Source organism: Berghia stephanieae, chromosome 6 (assembly GCF_034508935.2).
Source record: "Berghia stephanieae isolate SIO BIC M18660-M18661 chromosome 6, UCSD_Bste_1.3, whole genome shotgun sequence".
Taxonomy (NCBI): Eukaryota; Metazoa; Mollusca; class Gastropoda; order Nudibranchia; family Aeolidiidae; genus Berghia; species Berghia stephanieae.
The window spans coordinates 46,556,149-46,577,544 of record NC_088365.1 but is presented as its reverse complement, the minus strand read 5'-3'; the positions used below and the strand labels follow the sequence as shown (position 1 = coordinate 46,577,544).

The following is a 21,396-nucleotide window of genomic DNA, read 5'->3' as shown; positions in this document are numbered from 1 at the left end:
GAGTGTCTACTCAGACCACATAGCGCACTTCGAACTAATTTGGCAAGTTTTAGTTTTCCTGAGACAAACTTCATGCTTTAGTCTGAGACTAGTTACTAGGGACGTCAAGCATCAAAAAGAAGCAGCTAATTTTTTGAGTGCGCTTCGATCAAAAGATAATTTGTCGGTTACAAATAAAGAGTCTAAAAGGGCCTCTTGCCATTGCACGGGCTTTAAAATGTTGAGAGTAAACGAAAACTCCGAAATCGAAGAGTTTTTGTCAAAGAACAACCAAAAAAAATTTTTAAAATAAGTGGAGAAAAAATTTTTTGGGGTTGGCATTGCAACTCACGAAAAATGTGTTAACAAAACAACTTCTCTTTGTTTTTTAAATTTTTGTTTTTTGTTTTTTTTTGTTTTGTTTTTTTTGGTTTTTTTTTTGGTGGGGGGGGGGTTCAATTTCTTTTGAGTTTAAAACCCCGTATACACAGTCTCTAAATTAATATAGAATTGACAGTCAAAAGGGGAAACATTGCAGCTATAATATCGACTAAATATCACGCGTTTTTTTTAATTTTCCCCTCTCCGGAAATATTTTGCAGTTATAGAAGGGCGGGTGTAACTTCCCCTGTCGCGTAAAACTACAGAGTGTTTCCCGCACACGATAGTAATTAGTCCCGCCCCTTTCGGCCACTTCTAGGCAAGAGACTAGCTAGTCCCAACTAGAAATCATTTTTTAAAAAACACTTTTTTTGCTTGGGCTTTAGACAGCAGTCCTTTACTAACTAGTAAATAACTAAAATTTGCCAATTTTATGAAAAAGACCCCTTTTTTGTCACCTGACTAAATCCCCCTTTAAATATAGTAAGGGAACTTTATGAAAATAAAATTTGACCCCCCCCCCCCCAAAAAAAAAACAAAAAACAAAAACCCCCAACAAAACCCAAGAAGTAAACAACTTTATAAAGGGTTTTCAAATACCGCAGATAACCCGCGAACTTCAATCAGCTACATTTTGAGACAACGAGTTTTAGACATTTATCTATTCTAACGAGTCCATAAAAACTTCAGTGCATCCTTTGTACGACTTCATTTGTGGGGGTCGATTTTGCAAATCGATTTTTTAAAGTCTGGTGTGATAAATATCTGCGACTTTTTAACACTTTTCACAAATTTAAAATTATCCAAATAGAAGTCTAGTTTTTTCTAGTTTTCCCAAATATGCATATGTCATTGGCTTTGTTCCAAGTTGATTCGAATTGTTAGCGGAAACAAACTGTCTAGTTTCTTTTCTAAAAGACTATGATTGACTGAACATTATGAACACAGATCAATTTTCTTTTGCCGCTTTAAATTGTCAGATTAATGGTGGATGAATAACGGGTTTAGCAAGCATAATGAAATTGAAAAAGGACAAACCTAAAAGGGACATATTTGAATAATATGAAAAACTATCATGGATTGCGCTTAGGAGCCTTTATCATTGAAACACGAGATGCATAATATTAATTTTATCATTATCATAACTATCATAATAATTATAATTCTTATCACCAATATAATTATAATCATCATTGTATTCATTATATAATCACCATTATTATATTGATTCAATTTGTATCCAGATTACAAAGAACATGCAACGTCACTGCTCTTCAGCGTTTGTCTCTGCCTCGCTACAGTAGCTGCAATGTCTGAATTTGTAGACAGTAAAAAGCACAGCTTTACCGATGGAAAAGAATACGTGACTTGGGAACACAGAATACATAGCAAGAGAGGGGTGGATGTTAGATGTATGGTTAAAAGGTAAGATGACAAGCATTATTCTACGTACAACATAAAACTGATAAGTTGTTGAGCAGACCATTCGTGTCATTTGTGTCGAAGAAAAACAATATAAACATTGTACAGTGAGGTGGTAATTGACCAGTACTATTGTACGTTGACTTTGAAGACATTATAACTCTTGTGTGGCTATGTGGTTTTGTGATATGACACTCACTGTTGGATCGGAAATGTCCTGGATTCAGCCTCGCTCGGCACATAGTTGATTTCGTGAAAAAGGCTCATTACTCACATTCTCTCGCCGTACTCAGGTGTAAAATAAGTACCTTGCCGTTAATAGCATGTATGTGTCGACAAAAAGAAAAATCAAGCAACAATCTTCTAACCAGTTTACTAACAGTTTTATCTGTTTGATGCAAGACGTCAAGATTTTTTCGTTTTGTCGATTTTACAATGACCATATAAAATCTATTAATCAATTCTATTCGATCCCTAAGCAAGATTTATGACGTCGACGGAAAGCGTGGAAGCAGCTACACTACACAAATTCAGAACAGACGTTATTCAGTCAGACAAGACATGAGTATAGGTTTTTTCAAAGTTTAAAGACAGCATCAATAATAATAATAATAATAATAATAATAATAATAATAATAATAATAATAATAATAATAATAATAATAATAATTAATAATATACATTATTACATCTATTCTCTCTTGCATTTATTAACGAGTTATTTTAATCATGCCCAATAACACAACGAGCTTGCGAGTATATGTTATTGCACGATAAAAATATAACGAATTTAATATATACAAATAAATGAGAAAATACGTTTATTTCACCCCTACAAGTAAGATTATTAGATATTTTGTAACCAAATGGTATGGTGTTAATAGTACTTCTATTCGCCATAATTTGTATCTTTCTCCTTTTGCGTGAATGACAATTTGAGCCAAAACTATAAACATTGGATTTGTATTCATGCGCACCGAAAGATTATTTATAATTGCTAATGAGCTGTCTTTTACACCTTATTTCACAACAATAAAATGTGCGAAAATATTCTCCAATTGTTAAATAATTTTTTATTCAACGCGTTCAAAGCATCATCAACAATTAGATACGTATTTACACTAAAAAATGATAGGGTTTTCCAATGAGAGGGGTGGATAATATACGATTCTTACACTCTTGTTTTTTGGAATTCCGGACGGGTTCCCAACCGTTACCCGAGCTGCGAGTGCGTGTTGGGAACAAAGTTAGAATTACAAATCGCAAGAGTGTAAGAAAAGTTTTATTCTACCCCTCAATCTATTTTGATTTCGTCGTCTCTGAGTAAAAACATTAAAAAAAAATATTTAAATGATACTTCTTTTCCAAAAATCTAAATTTAGTGAAATTCAACTTTTGATATTCTGACGTCCCAAATTATTATTGTAAACTTGACATCATAACACGTTACTAATTAGGGGAGGGGTAATATAATAATAGTTTATTCATCCAAAGGACATTTCTGGAACAGACGCTTGAACCATTATGATAATAAGTAAGCAAATGACCAGGTGGTAAAAGTATGTATTATGTGAAAGTAATAAAAGGTGTAAATTAATTTGTATTTTGAATTTTATAAACTCGTGCAAATAAGTAAAGATCAGTGACAAAATAAAATAAAAATTGAAAAATAGATATTTTTGTCCCTTTTATGGTGAACTCCATTACTTCCGAAGCGCGCAAACGCGCATAATTATTACCCTTGGTCGTAGATAGGCTTGGTGCATATGTTGTTTGCTATGACGTACGATCATATCAATGTGGGACGACTGTCGCGTTTATGTAGGAGAGATGGCAAATAGGAATAGACAAATAGGAGTCAGATAGTTTCCCCCAAAGACAAAAGTTATCTGGTGCCACTTTTTCCCTGATGTAGTTGGGTTAAAGTTCGTGACAACTCGACAGATAATAAGAACATTTTTAAGTTTAAAGACATAGGTAGTAGAAGTAATGGTAGATTTTTGGCACGTTATATAGGAATAGATATGTTCAGAAGTTGAGTATTAATCCCCGTTAAAGCATAAATACTTTAAGAACAAGATATGAAGTGAGTAGAAAAGTGCCAGAAGGACAATAGAGAATAAAAAAATTTTTCGCGGCGGTGGTGGGGTTTGACCTGCGCCCTTATTGGTACGACAACTCCGCCTGGCAGGTGAGAGCGTGGCTCTACCGTGTGAGCTATCCACGAACACAAAAATATTCGTTTCAAACCCAAGTCATTTCTAGATCCCTCTCTCACCCACTTCTGGGACCGCCGATTCGTTCGCCCACCACCATCGCGAAGTATTTTGACCAGCAGTTAAGCTTAATAGCCAATATTCTCAACACAAACATATAACATAGAAACGATTGAGACATTGAGTATGCTCCGGTGTATGGGGTGAATTTTTAATTCAGAAAAGTGAGTGGAGCAGGCACTTATTTTGGTAACAACAAGATATGAAGTGAGTAGAAAAGTGCCAGAAGACAATAGAGAATAATTTTTTTTTTTCGCGGCGGTGGTGGGGTTTGAACCTGCGACCTTATTGGTACGACAACTCCGCCTGGCAGGTGAGAGCGTGGCTCTACCGTGTGAGCTATCCACGAACACAAAAATATTCGTTTCAAACCCAAGTCATTTCTAGATCCCTCTCTCACCCACTTCTGGGACCGCCGATTCGTTCGCCCACCACCATCGCGAAGTATTTTGACCAGCAGTTAAGCCAATATTCTCAACACAAACATATAACATAGAATTTCATCCATTATGGTCCGCTTCTCAATTTATCATAATTGGTTTCTTATCTGTTTGAATTTGACTGGTGGCGAGTTAAGGTTCCTTCTACGTCGGTATTTTATGGAGGAGCCTTTTATTCATTCCCCGGTTGTCCCAGTGGACCACTTGATAGATTCAACTCTGGATCAACAATTTCTGTTTAAAACATGATTTATCGATTTCTGGTATTTTATAGGTGATGTCTACTTATCGCACAGGCGAAAACACTATATTAATTAATACTCACTACACATACTAGTTTTAAATGGTATTAATTACTCATAACACACTGTAAATCCACAGCTATAAGATTGATATATTTATCACACACACACACACACACACAGAGAGAGAGAGAGAGAGAGAGAGAGAGAGAGAGAGAGATAGCAAAAAAGCTGAGGTCTTTGCTTATATAGAAATATGACCGGAGTTTAGTGAATCCTAGAAACCAATGATGTTCCAGGATTCCTCAATGCCAGGATGTGACTGGTGATTTGCTTGAGACCAAGCATATTCCGCAAACCTCGTTCATTCTGCCTACCTCGTCCATAGCGGTGTCAGGTAATAAACCGGTCGATTAATTATTCGCCATATGGCATCTCACGCCTATCGGCTGGACATTAATTTATTCAGTGATATACTTATGCGTTCTTGTAATTATAGCAGATGGCAACTTTATTTAAAATCCTGAGAGAGTTAGGAGGGATATGAAATAGATTACTTCAACGAGAACGGCAACATGTGACCATTTGACACTGATTTGTGAAAGTAATTATCCACGTACTCATTTTAAAGACAAAACCATGATTTTCAATAGCGATTAGTATTGGGCAGTAGACGATGGTATTATGGCCTCATTTTAATGTTTTTCTAACATTATAAATTTATAAAGTTGTCGCCTTAATATTGGTGTTGAGAACTCGTTACATACCTTTTGAATTGAGCATGGACCAAAGACTTTTTTTTAAAGAAAGAAATTTTAAAAAAAAGAAAAAAAATATCTGCTCTGAAAAAAAACAACAAAAGAAAATAAAACTTTTGTCGTTCTTTTTATCTTTCAGACAATTTTGATTTATTTGATTAGTATTTTTGTCTTCAGGAACACATTTGCTTCAAATAAATAACTGCTCTAATGATAACGAGATTACTAATTAGACTATACTATGATATAGCATAGTTCTTGATAATTTTGATTTTTTCTAATCTGTCAGAGGTTGCAAGGAATGTCTATCTAATTATCATGACAAACAAACGAAGAAATTGACATACATCGTGTTCTATGTCACACAAAGCAAAGAAATTGGCACAAAATGTAGTAAAACAAATAACAAACACAAAAACAAAACAAAACAAAAACACATTAAACGTTATATCATACAATTTACCAATCTTTTCACTCTCTTTAGAAACAAACGAATACTGAAAAACAACACATAAAACTTGTTTAATGATACTACAAATCAAATTTGATCACCATAGAACAAATTTCTTCATCAGGTTAGTTTATGAATCTTTTAATTGTCTCGCAAATTTCTGCCTCAGGGTAATCTACCTGTTCTAAAAACAAACGAAGTATTTGTCATATTTAAATCACATCCCTCAATAACACCCCTGTCTATAGTTGTGAACTTGGTGAAAATACAAATATTTTTTTTTTAGTTTCGTTTGGTTGTGTAACTATCTTATCTTATTTAAGACCACATGTATGACTTAATCCTTTAAATGCCCCTCAAATAGCATCGTGCATCAGGAATTGTGTGTGTGTGTGTGTGTGCGTGTGTGTGTGTGTGTGTTTGTGGTTTTACAAATTGTTTAAGGTAATGGAATCATGTAGAATATCCATTTGGCAATATGAATTTAAAGCTAACATTTACGAAATGCTGGTGATATTTAAAATGTTATAATTAACTAAAAAATGTACAAATTTCGTAGACTAATTCTTTAAAAATCATTCCTAAATTGGAATTAACTCGCGTCTAGACTCTACCATGATTTTTAACAGTTAAAAAATCACACATGCATTTTTTTATGTTAAACTGGGACTATTCCATACTTTCATTATGTGTAATTTTGGTCTGAAATCTTGAAATATATTTGAAACCTGGCACCTATGGTAAATGCTTATGAAAATGAAAGCAGAATTGAAGGACTTATGACTTTGCTTTATGGTTTATCATGTAACATAACATGTAACATAACATAACATGTGGTATAGGGCAAAATAGGATAAGATCCTTTGAATGCCCTTAATATTAATTAGTAATGCCATAAATCTATTGATTAAATATTACAATAACGATACACGTGGTTAAAATAGTATTTCAACTTAAATGTGCTCATGTGGTGTACAAATATATATCTTTAACCGTGACATGCAAAGCGCACACACAACCACATACACACACACACACTCTAGAAATAACCTTTTTTGTAATAGATAGATTTGATTTTGAAAATAGCTTTCTCAAATATTATAATTTTATGATAATTTCCTTATTTATTTCTAGTCGATGTTCTTGATTTAAATATCGTTTTTCATTTCTCAATGAGGCGAACGCGCTCATGTATCTCGTTTGATTCAAGAGTTTAAAACACAGATTTTGTTTTTTGATTGTGAGTCCAGCCTTACTAAGGAATTCATGAGCGTTGAGATAGTGACGTTACTATACATACAAGGCTCGTGGTCCAAGCCGTTGGTATTACACAACCATTCGTCGCTTTCGGTCAACCGTGGTCTTTGAAGTTACACAACATGTACCACCTGTGATGCCGGATCATAAATCAAGGAATGAGCTGAGACATGTTGACAAGCGAGCTATCAAAACAGCAATCGTTGATTGGTCAAAAATCTCAGGACATCAGATCTGGAAAGAGATATCCACCCACCTGTCAGTGGACAGAACTTTTATGATGAAATTAGGGCTCTGTAAAATGTTATATCATGGTAGGCTCCACCCTCTCTTTCTATTCTGGCGTAGATGTGGACGGCGATAGCATTTCGGATGTCATAATAACAAGTGGGCAGCTTCCAAACTATCCCAATCGTCGTCATCTCAAAGCGGCCCCGTTTACGCAAACTATCTAATGTGGGAAGAGACATGACGCCTGTTATTGAAATTGAGCTTTATATAGCGCAATATCCACTAAATGTTCTCAAAGCGCTTTACAAGGTGTCTCTGGTCAACAGCAACATCTAACATGTAGGACGGGACATAACGCCTGTTAGGCGATATTACAATTTTTCGGACAAAGACAACGCTGTTTACGGCCAGGTACTCATTTTACACCTGAGTACGGTGAGAGAATGTGAGTAAAGAGCCTTTTCCAAGGACTCAACTATGCGCCGAGCGCGAGGCTCGAACCCAGGACCTTCCGATCCGAAAGCGAGTGTCATACCACTAGACCACATAGCCGTATGTTAGGCGATATTACAATTTATTTTCCGACAGAGACGATGTTGTTAATTGTCAGGTACTCATTTTACACCTGAGTACAGTGAGAGAATGTGAGTCAAGAGCCTTTTCCAAGACTCAACTATCAGCGGGACTCGAATCCATGATTTTCCGATCCGAATGCGAGTGTCATGCGACTAGCCGTGCAAACACATATTTACTTTTTCAATTTTTACTTTTTGGTTAACATATTCTTTATTTGGAGAGGGAGGAGGTGAATGTTTGTCTATCCGATTACACGGTGTGTATGCATTATTGATTTTTTTCATATGAAACAAAACAGAGTCAATATTATTATGACTGAAGACTGAAGTCCAAAAAATATATTAAAAAACAATATTACCAATAGTACGTTTAAATTCGGTTTAATCAATAAGACAGATACAAACGTTGAATTCGACATTAAACTTTGAACGCGTTGAATAAAATATTATTGAACAATTGGAGAATATTTTCGCACATTTTATTGTTGTGAAATAAGGTGTAAAAGACAGCTCATTGGTAATTATAAATAATCTTTTGGTGCGTATGAATACAAATCCAATGTTTATAGTTTTGGCTCAAATTGTCATTCAAGCAGACGGAGAAAGATACAAATTATGGGGAATAGAAGTACTAATACCATACCATTTGGTTACAAAATTTCTAATAATATAACTTGTAGGGTGGAATAAACGTATTCTTTCATATCTTTGTATTTATTAAACTCGTTATATTTTTATCGTGCAATAACACATACTCGCAAGCTCGTTGTGTTATTGGGCATGATAAAAATAACTCGTTTAATAAATGCAAAGAGACGAAAGAATTGTATATTATTATTATTATTATTATTATTATTATTATTATTATTATTATTATTATTATTATTATTATTATTATTATTATCATTATTGATGCTGTCTTTAAACTTTGAAAAAATATATACTCATGTATTTTCTGAACGTCTGTTCTGAATTTGTGTAGTGTAGCTGCTTCCACGATTTCCGTCGACGTCATAAATCTTGCTTAGGGATCGAATAAAATTGATTAATAGATTTTATATGGTCATTGTAAAATCGACAAAACGAAAAAATCTTGACGTCTTGCATCAAACAGATAAAACTGTTAGTAAACTGGTTAGAAGATTGTTGCTTGGTTTTTCTTTTTGTCGACACACACACGCTGTTCTTGGTCAGGTACTAATTTTACACCGGAGTACGGCGAGAGAATGTGAGTAATGAGCCTTTTTCACGAACTCAACTATGTGCCGAGCGAGGCTGAATCCAGGACATTTCCATTCCGAAATTGAGTGTCATATCACAAAACCACATAGCCACACAAGAGTTATAATGTCTTCAAAGTCAACGTACAATAGTACTGGTCAATTACCACCTCACTGTACAATGTTTATATTCTTTTTCTTCGACACAAATGACACAAATGGTCTTCTCAACAACTTATCAGTTTTATGTTGTACGTAGAATAATGCTTGTCATCTTACCTTTTAACCATACATCTAACATCCACCCCTCTCTTGCTATGTATTCTGTGTTCCCAAGTCACGTATTCTTTTCCATCGGTAAAGCTGTGCTTTTTACTGTCTACAAATTCAGACATTGCAGCTACCGTAGCGAGGCAGAGACAAACGCTGAAGAGCAGTGACGTTGCATGTTCTTTGTAATCTGGATACAAATTGAATCAATATAATAATGGTGATTATATAATAAATACAATGATGATTATAATTATATTGGTGATAAGAATTATAATTATTATGATAGTTATGATAATGATAAAATTAATATTATGCATCTCGTGTTTCAATGATAACGGCTGCTAAGCGCAATCCATGATAGTTTTTCATATTATTCAAATTTGTCTCTTCTAGGTTTGTCTTTTTCAATTCCATTATGCTTGCTAAACCCGTTATTCATCCACCATTAATCTGACAATTTAAAGCGGCAAAAGAAAATTGATCTGTGTTCATAATGTTCAGTCAATCATAGTCTTTTAGAAAAGAAACTAGACAGTTTGTTTCCGCTAACAATTCGAATCAACTTGGAACAAAGCCAATGACATATGCATATTTGGAAACTAGACAAAACTAGACTTCTATTGAGTATAATTTATTGAATTTGTGTAAAGTGTTGAAAAGTCGCAGATATTTATCTACATCCAGACATTAAAAAATCGATTTTGCAAAATCGAGCACCACAAAATTGAAGTCAGTACAAATGATGCACTGAAGTATTATATGTGTACATCGTTAAAATAGATCAATGTCTGAACTCTTTGTCTCATAAATGATAGCTGATTGAATGCTTCTGCGGGTATATCTGCGGTATTTGTCAAACCGTTCATCGAAGTTTGTTCTACTTTCTTGGTTTTGTTAGGGTTTTTGTTTGTTTGTTTTTTTGTTTGGGGGGGGGTCAAAGTTTACTTTTCATAAAGTTCCACTTACATATATTTTCAATGGGATTTATGTCAGGTGACACAGATGGGTCTATTTTCATGAATTAGGACTACATTTAGTTATTTACTAGTCTAGTAAATGACTAGCTAGTCTAAAGCCCAAGCGAAAAAGTGACTTTTAAAAAATCGTATTTCTAGTCTGGGACTAGCTAGTCTCTTGCCTAGAAGTGGGCTCTGTAAGGGCGGTGACTAATTCAGCTATCGTGTGCGGGTAACATCACCTCTGTAGTACACCACGACAGGTAAGTTAAACATGCCTTCATACTAACAATGCAAAAGATTTCCGAGGAGGAAATTAGAAACACGCGTGATATTGACTGTTGACTGTTATAGACTGCAATGATTTCCATTGTCGACTGTCAATTCTATATTTAGTTTTATTGAGATTCGAAGTATACGGAGATTGAAACTCAAAAGAAATTGAACCACCCAAAAAAAAAAAAAAAAAAAAAAAAAAAAAAAAAAAAAAAGACAACAAACAAACAAACAAAAAAACTGAACAAAACAAAAACAAGCAACAAATTAACAAACAAAAGAGAAAGTGTGTTCTGATTACTCACATTATTTCAGTGAGTTGCAATGCCAAACGGATAACTTTTGTCTCCACTATACTTTCTAATAAATTTTATTGGTTGTTCTTTGACAAAAACTCTTCGATTTCGGAGTCTTTCATTCACTCTCAACTTTTTAAAGCCAGTGTTAATGGCAAGAGGACACTTTAGACTCTGTCATTTGTAACCGACGAATTCTCTTTCCGAATCGAAGCGCACTCAATCTAAAATTAGCTGCTATCTTGTTGATGCTATGACGTCGCCTAGTAACTAGTCTCAGACTAAAGCATGAAGTCTTGTCTCAGGAAATGACTAAAACTTGGCCAAACTTAGTTCGAATGTGCAGCTATGTGGTCTAGTAGTATGACACTCGCTTTCGGATCGTAAGGTCCTGGGTTCGAGCCTCGCGCTCGGCGCATAGTTGAGTCCTTGGAAAAGGCTCTTTACCCACATTCTCTCACCGTACTCAGGTGTAAAATGAGTACCTGGCCGTTAACAGCCTTGTCTTTGTCCGAAAAATTGTAATATTGCATAACTAACAGTCCCACATGTTAAATGTTGCTGTTGGCCAGGGATGTCTTGTAAAGAGCTTTGAGCACATTTAGTGGATATTGCGCTAAAAAAAGCTAAATTATTATATTTATATATTATAATGTGCCGCCATTTTAGTTTCGGATTTGCTTAGTCAGCTCACATGAAATCCGATTTTTTCAAGTCATTGACTAAAGTCAGAGATAGTCAGAGACTAAGCGCTAGTCCGCGTTCATGAAAATGGTCCCTGGCCACGGGTTACAATTGAATCGTTTCGGAAAGCAGATTTTTGTCTAGCTCTCTGTACTGAGGCGTATCAAACGAAATTATCACCACTTGATTATTCTGATTCTGAATAAACGGGACGATAATTGGATCAAGAATATCGCTGAATTATAGGTTTGAGCTGATTGTCATTTATTGTTGATTCGTATTAGTTCAGTTTTCTACCACCAATTATCACTCCCCACAACATTACAGATCCATATTTTCGATTTGTCATTTCAATAATGGTTTCGTTATTGAAACGGTCACCTCGACGTCGATAGCGCGATGTTTGTTTGTCTCTGTGGTGATGATCGGTTGAAGTAATGTTGGTATTGATGATCATGTAGTGGTAGCAGTGATAGTGATGGTATGGTGGGTGCCGTACTAGTGGTGGTACATATGAGCTGACTAAGCAAGTCCGAAACTAAAATGGCGGCACATTATAATATATAAATATAATAATTTACCTTTTTTTAGCGCAATATCCACTAAATGTGCTCAAAGCTCTTTACAAGACATCCCTGGCCAACAGCAACATTTAACATGTGGGACCTGTTAGTTATGCAATATTACAATTTTTCGGACAAAGACAAGGCTGTTAACGGCCAGGTACTCATTTTACACCTGAGTACGGTGAGAGAATGTGGGTAAAGAGCCTTTTCCAAGGACTCAACTATGCGCCGAGCGCGAGGCTCGAACCCAGGACCTTACGATCCGAAAGCGAGTGTCATACTACTAGACCACATAGCTGCACATTCGAACTAAGTTTGGCCAAGTTTTAGTCATTTCCTGAGACAAGACTTCATGCTTTAGTCTGAGACTAGTTACTAGGCGACGTCATAGCATCAACAAGATAGCAGCTAATTTTAGATTGAGTGCGCTTCGATTCGGAAAGAGAATTCGTCGGTTACAAATGACAGAGTCTAAAGTGTCCTCTTGCCATTAACACTGGCTTTAAAAAGTTGAGAGTGAACGAAAGACTCCGAAATCGAAGAGTTTTTGTCAAAGAACAACCAATAAAATTTATTAGAAAGTATAGTGGAGACAAAAGTTATCCGTTTGGCATTGCAACTCACTGAAATAATGTGAGTAATCAGAACACACTTTCTCTTTTGTTTGTTAATTTGTTGCTTGTTTTTGTTTTGTTCTGTTGTTTTTTTTTTGTTTGTTTGTTGTTGTTTTTTTTTTTTGTTTTGTTTTGTTTTTTTTTTGGGTGGTTCAATTTCTTTTGAGTTTCAATCTCCGTATACTTCGAATCTCAATAAAACTAAATATAGAATTGACAGTCGACAATGGAAATCATTACAGTCTATAACAGTCGACAGTCAATATCACGCGTGTTTCTAATTTTCTCTTCGGAAATCGTTTGCATTGTTATTATGAAGGCGGGTGTAACTTACCTGTCGTCGTGTACTACAGAGGTGATGTTACCCGCACACGATAGCTGAATTAGTCACCGCCCTTACAGAGCCCACTTCTAGGCAAGAGACTAGCTAGTCCCAGACTAGAAATACGATTTTTTTAAAGTCACTTTTTCGCTTGGGCTTAAGACTAGCTAGTCATTTACTAGACTAGTAAATAACAAAATTTAGTCCTCATTCATGAAAATAGACCCATCTGTGTCACCTGACATAAATCCCATTGAAAATATATGTAAGTGGAACTTTATGAAAAGTAAACTTTGACCCCCCCCCCCCCCCTTCGCCAAACAAAAAAACAAACAAACAAAAACCCTAACAAAACCAAGAAAGTAGAACAAACTTCGATGAACGGTTCGACAAATAACGCAGATATACCCGCAGAAGCATTCAATCAGCTATCATTTATGAGACAAAGAGTTCAGACATTGATCTATTTTAACGATGTACACATATAATACTTCAGTGCATCATTTGTACTGACTTCAATTTTGTGGTGCTCGATTTTGCAAAATCGATTTTTTAATGTCTGGATGTAGATAAATATCTGCGACTTTTCAACACTTTACACAAATTCAATAAATTATACTCAATAGAAGTCTAGTTTTGTCTAGTTTCCAAATATGCATATGTCATTGGCTTTGTTCCAAGTTGATTCGAATTGTTAGCGGAAACAAACTGTCTAGTTTCTTTTCTAAAAGACTATGATTGACTGAACATTATGAACACAGATCAATTTTCTTTTGCCGCTTTAAATTGTCAGATTAATGGTGGATGAATAACGGGTTTAGCAAGCATAATGGAATTGAAAAAGACAAACCGAAAAGAGACAAATTTGAATAATATAGAAAAACTATCATGGATTGCACTTAGCAGCCGTTATCATTGAAACACGAGATGCATAATATTAATTTTATCATTATCATAACTATCATAATAATTATAATTCTTATCACCAATATAATTATAATCATCATTGTATTTATTATATAATCACCATTATTATATTTATTCAATTTGTATCCAGATTACAAAGAACATGCAACGTCACTGCTCTTCAGCGTTTGTCTCTGCCTCGCTACGGTAGCTGCAATGTCTGAATTTGTAGACAGTAAAAAGCACAGCTTTACCGATGGAAAAGAATACGTGACTTGGGAACACAGAATACATAGCAAGAGAGGGGTGGATGTTAGATGTATGGTTAAAAGGTAAGATGACAAGCATTATTCTACGTACAACATAAAACTGATAAGTTGTTGAGCAGACCATTCGTGTCATTTGTGTCGAAGAAAAAGAATATAAACATTGTACAGTGAGGTGGTAATTGACCAGTACTATTGTACGTTGACTTTGAAGACATTATAACTCTTGTGTGGCTATGTGGTTTTGTGATATGACACTCAATTTCGGAATGGAAATGTCCTGGATTCAGCCTCGCTCGGCACATAGTTGAGTTCGTGAAAAAGGCTCATTACTCACATTCTCTCGCCGTACTCCGGTGTAAAATTAGTACCTGACCAAGAACAGCGTGTGTGTGTCGACAAAAAGAAAAACCAAGCAACAATCTTCTAACCAGTTTACTAACAGTTTTATCTGTTTGATGCAAGACGTCAAGATTTTTTCGTTTTGTCGATTTTACAATGACCATATAAAATCTATTAATCAATTTTATTCGATCCCTAAGCAAGATTTATGACGTCGACGGAAATCGTGGAAGCAGCTACACTACACAAATTCAGAACAGACGTTCAGAAAATACATGAGTATATATTTTTTCAAAGTTTAAAGACAGCATCAATAATGATAATAATAATAATAATAATAATAATAATAATAAATAATAATAATAATAATAATAATAATAATAATAATAATAATAATAATAATAATAATAATATACAATTCTTTCGTCTCTTTGCATTTATTAAACGAGTTATTTTTATCATGCCCAATAACACAACGAGCTTGCGAGTATGTGTTATTGCACGATAAAAATATAACGAGTTTAATAAATACAAAGATATGAAAGAATACGTTTATTCCACCCTACAAGTTATATTATTAGAAATTTTGTAACCAAATGGTATGGTATTAGTACTTCTATTCCCCATAATTTGTATCTTTCTCCGTCTGCTTGAATGACAATTTGAGCCAAAACTATAAACATTGGATTTGTATTCATACGCACCAAAAGATTATTTATAATTGCCAATGAGCTGTCTTTTACACCTTATTTCACAACAATAAAATGTGTGAAAATATTCTCCAATTGTTCAATAATATTTTATTCAACGCGTTCAAAGTTTAATGTCGAATTCAACGTTTGTATCTGTCTTATTGATTAAACCGAATTTAAACGTACTATTGGTAATATTGTTTTTTAATATATTTTTTGGACTTCCGTCTTCAGTCATAATAATATTGACTCTGTTTTGTTTCATATGAAAAAAAATCAATAATGCATACACACCGTGTAATCGGATAGACAAACATTCACCTCCTCCCTCTCCAAATAAAGAATATGTTAACCAAAAAGTAAAAATTGAAAAAGTAAATATGTGTTTGCACGGCTAGTCGCATGACACTCGCATTCGGATCGGAAAATCATGGATTCGAGTCCCGCTGATAGTTGAGTCTTGGAAAAGGCTCTTGACTCACATTCTCTCACTGTACTCAGGTGTAAAATGAGTACCTGACCATTAACAACATCGTCTCTGTCGGAAAATAAATTGTAATATCGCCTAACATACGGCTATGTGGTCTAGTGGTATGACACTCGCTTTCGGATCGGAAGGTCCTGGGTTCGAGCCTCCGCTCGGCGCATAGTTGAGTCCTTGGAAAAGGCTCTTTACTCACATTCTCTCACCGTACTCAGGTGTAAAATGAGTACCTGGCCGTAAACAGCGTTGTCTTTGTCCGAAAAATTGTAATATCGCCTAACAGGCGTTATGTCCCGTCCTACATGTTAGATGTTGCTGTTGACCAGAGACACCTTGTAAAGCGCTTTGAGCACATTTAGTGGATATTGCGCTATATAAAGCTCAATTTCAATAACAGGCGTCATGTCTCTTCCCACATTAGATAGTTTGCGTAAACGGGGCCGCTTTGAGATGACGACGATTGGGATAGTTTGGAAGCTGCCCACTTGTTATTATGACATCCGAAATGCTATCGCCGTCCACATCTACGCCAGAATAGAAAGAGAGGGTGGAGCCTACCATGATATAACATTTTACAGAGCCCTAATTTCATCATAAAAGTTCTGTCCACTGACAGGTGGTGGATATCTCTTTCCAGATCTGATGTCCTGAGATTTTTGACCAATCAACGATTGCTGTTTTGATAGCTCGCTTGTCAACATGTCTCAGCTCATTCCTTGATTTATGATCCGCATCACAGGCGTACATGTTGTGTAACTTCAAAGACCACGGTTGACCGAAAGCGACGAATGGTTGTGTAATACCAACGGCTTGGACCACGAGCCTTGTATGTATAGTAACGTCACTATCTCAACGCTCATGAATTCCTTAGTAAGGCTGGACTCACAATCAAAAAACAAAATCTGTGTTTTAAACTCTTGAATCAAACGAGATACATGAGCGCGTTCGCCTCATTGAGAAATGAAAAACGATATTTAAATCAAGAACATCGACTAGAAATAAATAAGGAAATTATCATAAAATTATAATATTTGAGAAAGCTATTTTCAAAATCAAATCTATCTATTACAAAAAAGGTTATTTCTAGATCGATTTTTGAAAGACAAAGACAGTTTTTCTCCATTTTTCAAGCTGATTCCAACAATGTGGTTTTCAAATTTATTGCTATTAGATTATTTGTATTTTTATAATGCCCAATAGACTGCTCAGTATATGAATACGTAATCCTTGATGGCTAGCGAGTTGGTGTTAACTTTTGCGTATCCCTTTCCCACACAGACGCGCGCGCACACACACACACACACACACACACACACACACACACACACACAATGACAGCGTCTCGAATAACATATTCTGACTGTTGTAGTACAAGGACATAAGTCATAAATCATCCGGAGACAACTGACTGTTGTAGTACAAGGACATAAGTCATAAATCATCCGGAGACAATCAGCTCAGCCAATCACAAACTGGACTGGTGAGATTATTATTATTATTATTATTATTATTATTATTATTATTATTATTATTATTATTATTATTATTTTATTATTATTATTATATATAATGTATTATTATTATTATTATTATTATTATTATTATTATTATTATTATTATTATTATTATTATTATTATTATTATTATTACATAACACGACGCGCCACACCACACACACACACACACACACACACAATGACAGCGTCTCGAATAACATATTCTGACTGTTGTAGTACAAGGACATAAGTCATAAATCATCCGGAGACAATCAGCTCAGCCAATCACAAACTGGACTGGTGAGATTATTATTATTATTCTTAATTATTAATTTATATATTATTATTATTATTATTATTATTATTATTTATTATTATTATTATTATTATTATTATTATTATATATTTTTATTAATTATTATTATTATTATTATTATTATTATTATTTTATTATTATTTATATTATTATTTATTATTATTATTATTATTATTATTATTATTATTATTATTATTATTATTATTATTATTATTATTATATATTATTATTATTATTATTAATTATTATTATTATTATTATTATTATTATTATTATTATTATTATATATTATTATTATTATTATATTATTATTATTATTATTATTATTATTATCATTATTATTACACACAGACGCGCGCGCACACACACACACACACACACACACAACAACACACACAATCATCTCGAAAACAATCTGACTGGTTGAGAAAAGACATAATTCAATATCTATCTGAGTACATAGTTCATCAATCAAAATGATGGTAGATAATATTATTATATTATTATTATTATTATTAATTATTATTATTTATTATTATTATTATTATTATTATTATTATTATTATTATATATTATTATTATTATATTATTATTATTATATTATTATTATTATTATTATTATTATTTATTATTATATTATTATTATTATTATTATTATTATTATTATTTATTATTATTATATATATTATATTATTATTATCATCATCATTATTATTGTCACTATTATCATCATTCTTAGACACTTGCGTTCGGACTTGTAGGTGTTGGGTTCGGCTCCCGTAGTTGCCGGTGTAAAGTTATGCCCTTCCACTCACATAATCCTCATTTCACTCAGATCTAAGATGAGTACCTTGCCCGTCACAATATTGCCTCTGTCGAAAAATAATCGTGAAAGTGCCTGAAAGGCGTCCATCTTGTCCTATAGATAGAACGAAGATGACGTCACTCTGGTCTTTGTTATTGCTTTTTGCCATCCGCGTTTATAAGTAATTCTCACTAAACTGTATTAATCCGACTATAATGAGCGAGATTACACATAGTTTTGTGTGTTGGTCCGTTTTACTTCCGGATTGTGAGCTTCTTAGCTAAGGGCATACTATCTATATAATATGTTATGTATTGAGCTTTTTCTAGCTTTTTGTATAGCGCAATATCCACTCAATGTACCCAAAGTGCTTTATAAAGGGTCCCCGAACAACAGCAACAAGTAACATGCAGAACGAGACATGACGTCTGTTAGGTGATGTTACAGGGTTTTTTTCTACAGAGATAACGCTGTTAACAGCCAAGTACTCATTTTACGCTTGAGTAAGGTGAAAAAATGTAGGTAAAGAGCCTTTTCCAAGGACTCAACTATGCGCCGAGCGAGGTTCGAACCCAGGATCTTCCCATCACAATATAGCCGCACTTGCTATTATAGCAGTTGGTATTAACCGGGGACCTCTCATAAAGCGCTTTAATGACTTAAAGTGGATATTGCGTTATTTAAAAGCTCTTTTTTGCGTAAGAAATTGGTGAAAGATAATGGCTAAGTATCTTGTTAAAGGTAAAAACAAGGTGTCAAGAGCTGGGCTTAAACCCTGGATCTCCGAGTGTACGTGGCATGCCCTATCAAAGCAACAAACTTGAATATTTGTATAGCGCAATATACACCACCAACACCAACGCTTTAAAAAAAATAATAATATAATTCCCTTTATTCATCCCATAATGGGAATTTGTCTCCAGGTTCTATTCCAAGGGAAGACTGGAATAACCAAGGCGTCAGCCGCAGCGCAGCGAAGTGCCGCAATTTGTGATAGGGCGATGTGACTTGCTCAAGGCCACACAGGGCAGCGGCGAGTGATCTAACTCGGTACTTTTCGGGTACGAAGCAAAGACCGTTCCGCTGAGCCACGCTGACTCTAAACATGTACGAGACGTGACATGACGCCTGTTGGGCGCTTCTACAATTTCATTTTCGACGGAGACAACGCTTTACTGGGTAGGTACTCATTATTTGACATCTGAGTGACGAGAAGAAAGCATACAAATAAATAAGTAAAGATCCTTTTCCATGAGCTCCACCTTAGCACCGCCCACCACAATGGGACTTGAACCACGGACCTGATGATCAGAGGACGAGGAGTGTCATTCTACTACAAGACTGGAAAGCCACTGAGCACCACCCCGCGATTACAAGCGTCCGGGAAGACACGATCGAAATGCTGTAATAATTATAGTCTATATGAGGAAATAACACAAGACAGAGTATATATATATATATATATATATATATATATATATATATATATATATATATATATATATATATATATATATATATATTTGTTCTCACCTCGTTTCTTTACATAGTCTCCAACAACGTTGTTTCGTCCAGGATTTCTGGAGTCACCGGGATGTCAAAGCGCTTTACAAGGTGTCCCTGGCCAACAGCAACACTTACATGTAGGACGGGACACGACACCTGTTAGGCGATATTATAATTATTTCGGAAAGAGACAACACTGTAAACGGCCAGGTTCTCATTTTACAACTGAGTACGGTGAGAGAAAGTGAATAAAGAGCCTTTTCCAAAGACTCAAACTTAGCTCGAACCCCTTCCGGTCGAAAAGCGAGTGCCATACTACCACTTGACCACATAGCCGCACAATTTCGTTGGTTTGAGAGTCTTTCCATTACAACAATGAGCCCATAATGATATTGGTTATTACACCTGCTAATCAGTAGACGTCGCATCAGGGCCACCGCCAGATGTGTTGTGAGCCGATGTAACGCATAACTTACAGGGAGAGAAGGAGGAGGAGGATGAAGAGGGAGAGGATGAGAATGAAGAGGGAGAGGAGGAGGGGGAGGAGAATGAAGAGGGAGAGGAGGACGAGGAGGAGAATGAAGAGGGAGAGGAGGAGAACGAAGGAGAAGAGGAGGAGGAGGAGGAGGAGGAGGAGGAGGAGGAGGAGGAGGAGGGTGAAGGAGATGCGGAGGAGGAGGAGAATGATGGAGAGGAGGAGGGGGAGGAGGATGAAGAGGGAGTGAAGGAGGAGGAGAAGAATGAAGGAGAGGAGGACGAGGAGGAGGAGGAGGAGGATACAAAGGGAGAGAAGGAGGACGAGCAGGAGGAGGAGGAGGAGGAGGAAGATGAAGAGGGAGAGGAGGACGAGGAGGAGGAGGAGGAGAATGAAGGAGAGGCGGAGGAGGAGGATGAAGAGGGAGAGGAGGACGAGGAGGAAGAGGAGGAGAATGAAGGAGAGGCGGAGGAGGAAGATAAAGAGGGAGAGGAGGACGAGGAGGAGGAGGAGGAGAATGAAGGAGAGGCGGAGGAGGAAGATGAAGAGGGAGAGGAGGACGAGGTGGCCAGCAGGAGACCTGCATATATGTATACGTCACAAAAGCACGAATAAATCGTTATAAAAGGTGAGCTTTTCATTCATTCATTTTGTTTTTGAAAGGAACAGGATATATTTTAGAGTTTCATAATTTAACTGGTCGAGTGATGTCTGTTCTAGTAGCGAGTAGTGCGGGGCGGTCCTTGGCAAGCTTAAGGACCACGGTCCTACGGTCCTTGGGAAATGAAGCGCAAGACCGTCCTAAGGACGGCCGACGTCCTTTTCGACATTGAACATTCCTGAGAGACTGTTGGAAATTCGAACCGGTTTGACCTTTGAGAGCGTGGGA

General features: G+C 35.5%; 1 protein-coding gene across 1 annotated transcript in view; it reads right to left on the bottom strand.

Annotated features, from left to right (window-relative positions):
• LOC144975703 (acidic phospholipase A2 PA4-like) overlaps window positions 1-21,396 on the bottom strand; it is a gene marked incomplete in the record, with an annotated part of 58,735 nt that overhangs the window by 32,486 nt on the left and 4,853 nt on the right. Inside the window, 1 exon segment of the mRNA XM_078919898.1 lies at window positions 9,525-9,692. Coding sequence (XP_078776024.1) covers window positions 9,525-9,627 — 103 coding nt within the window.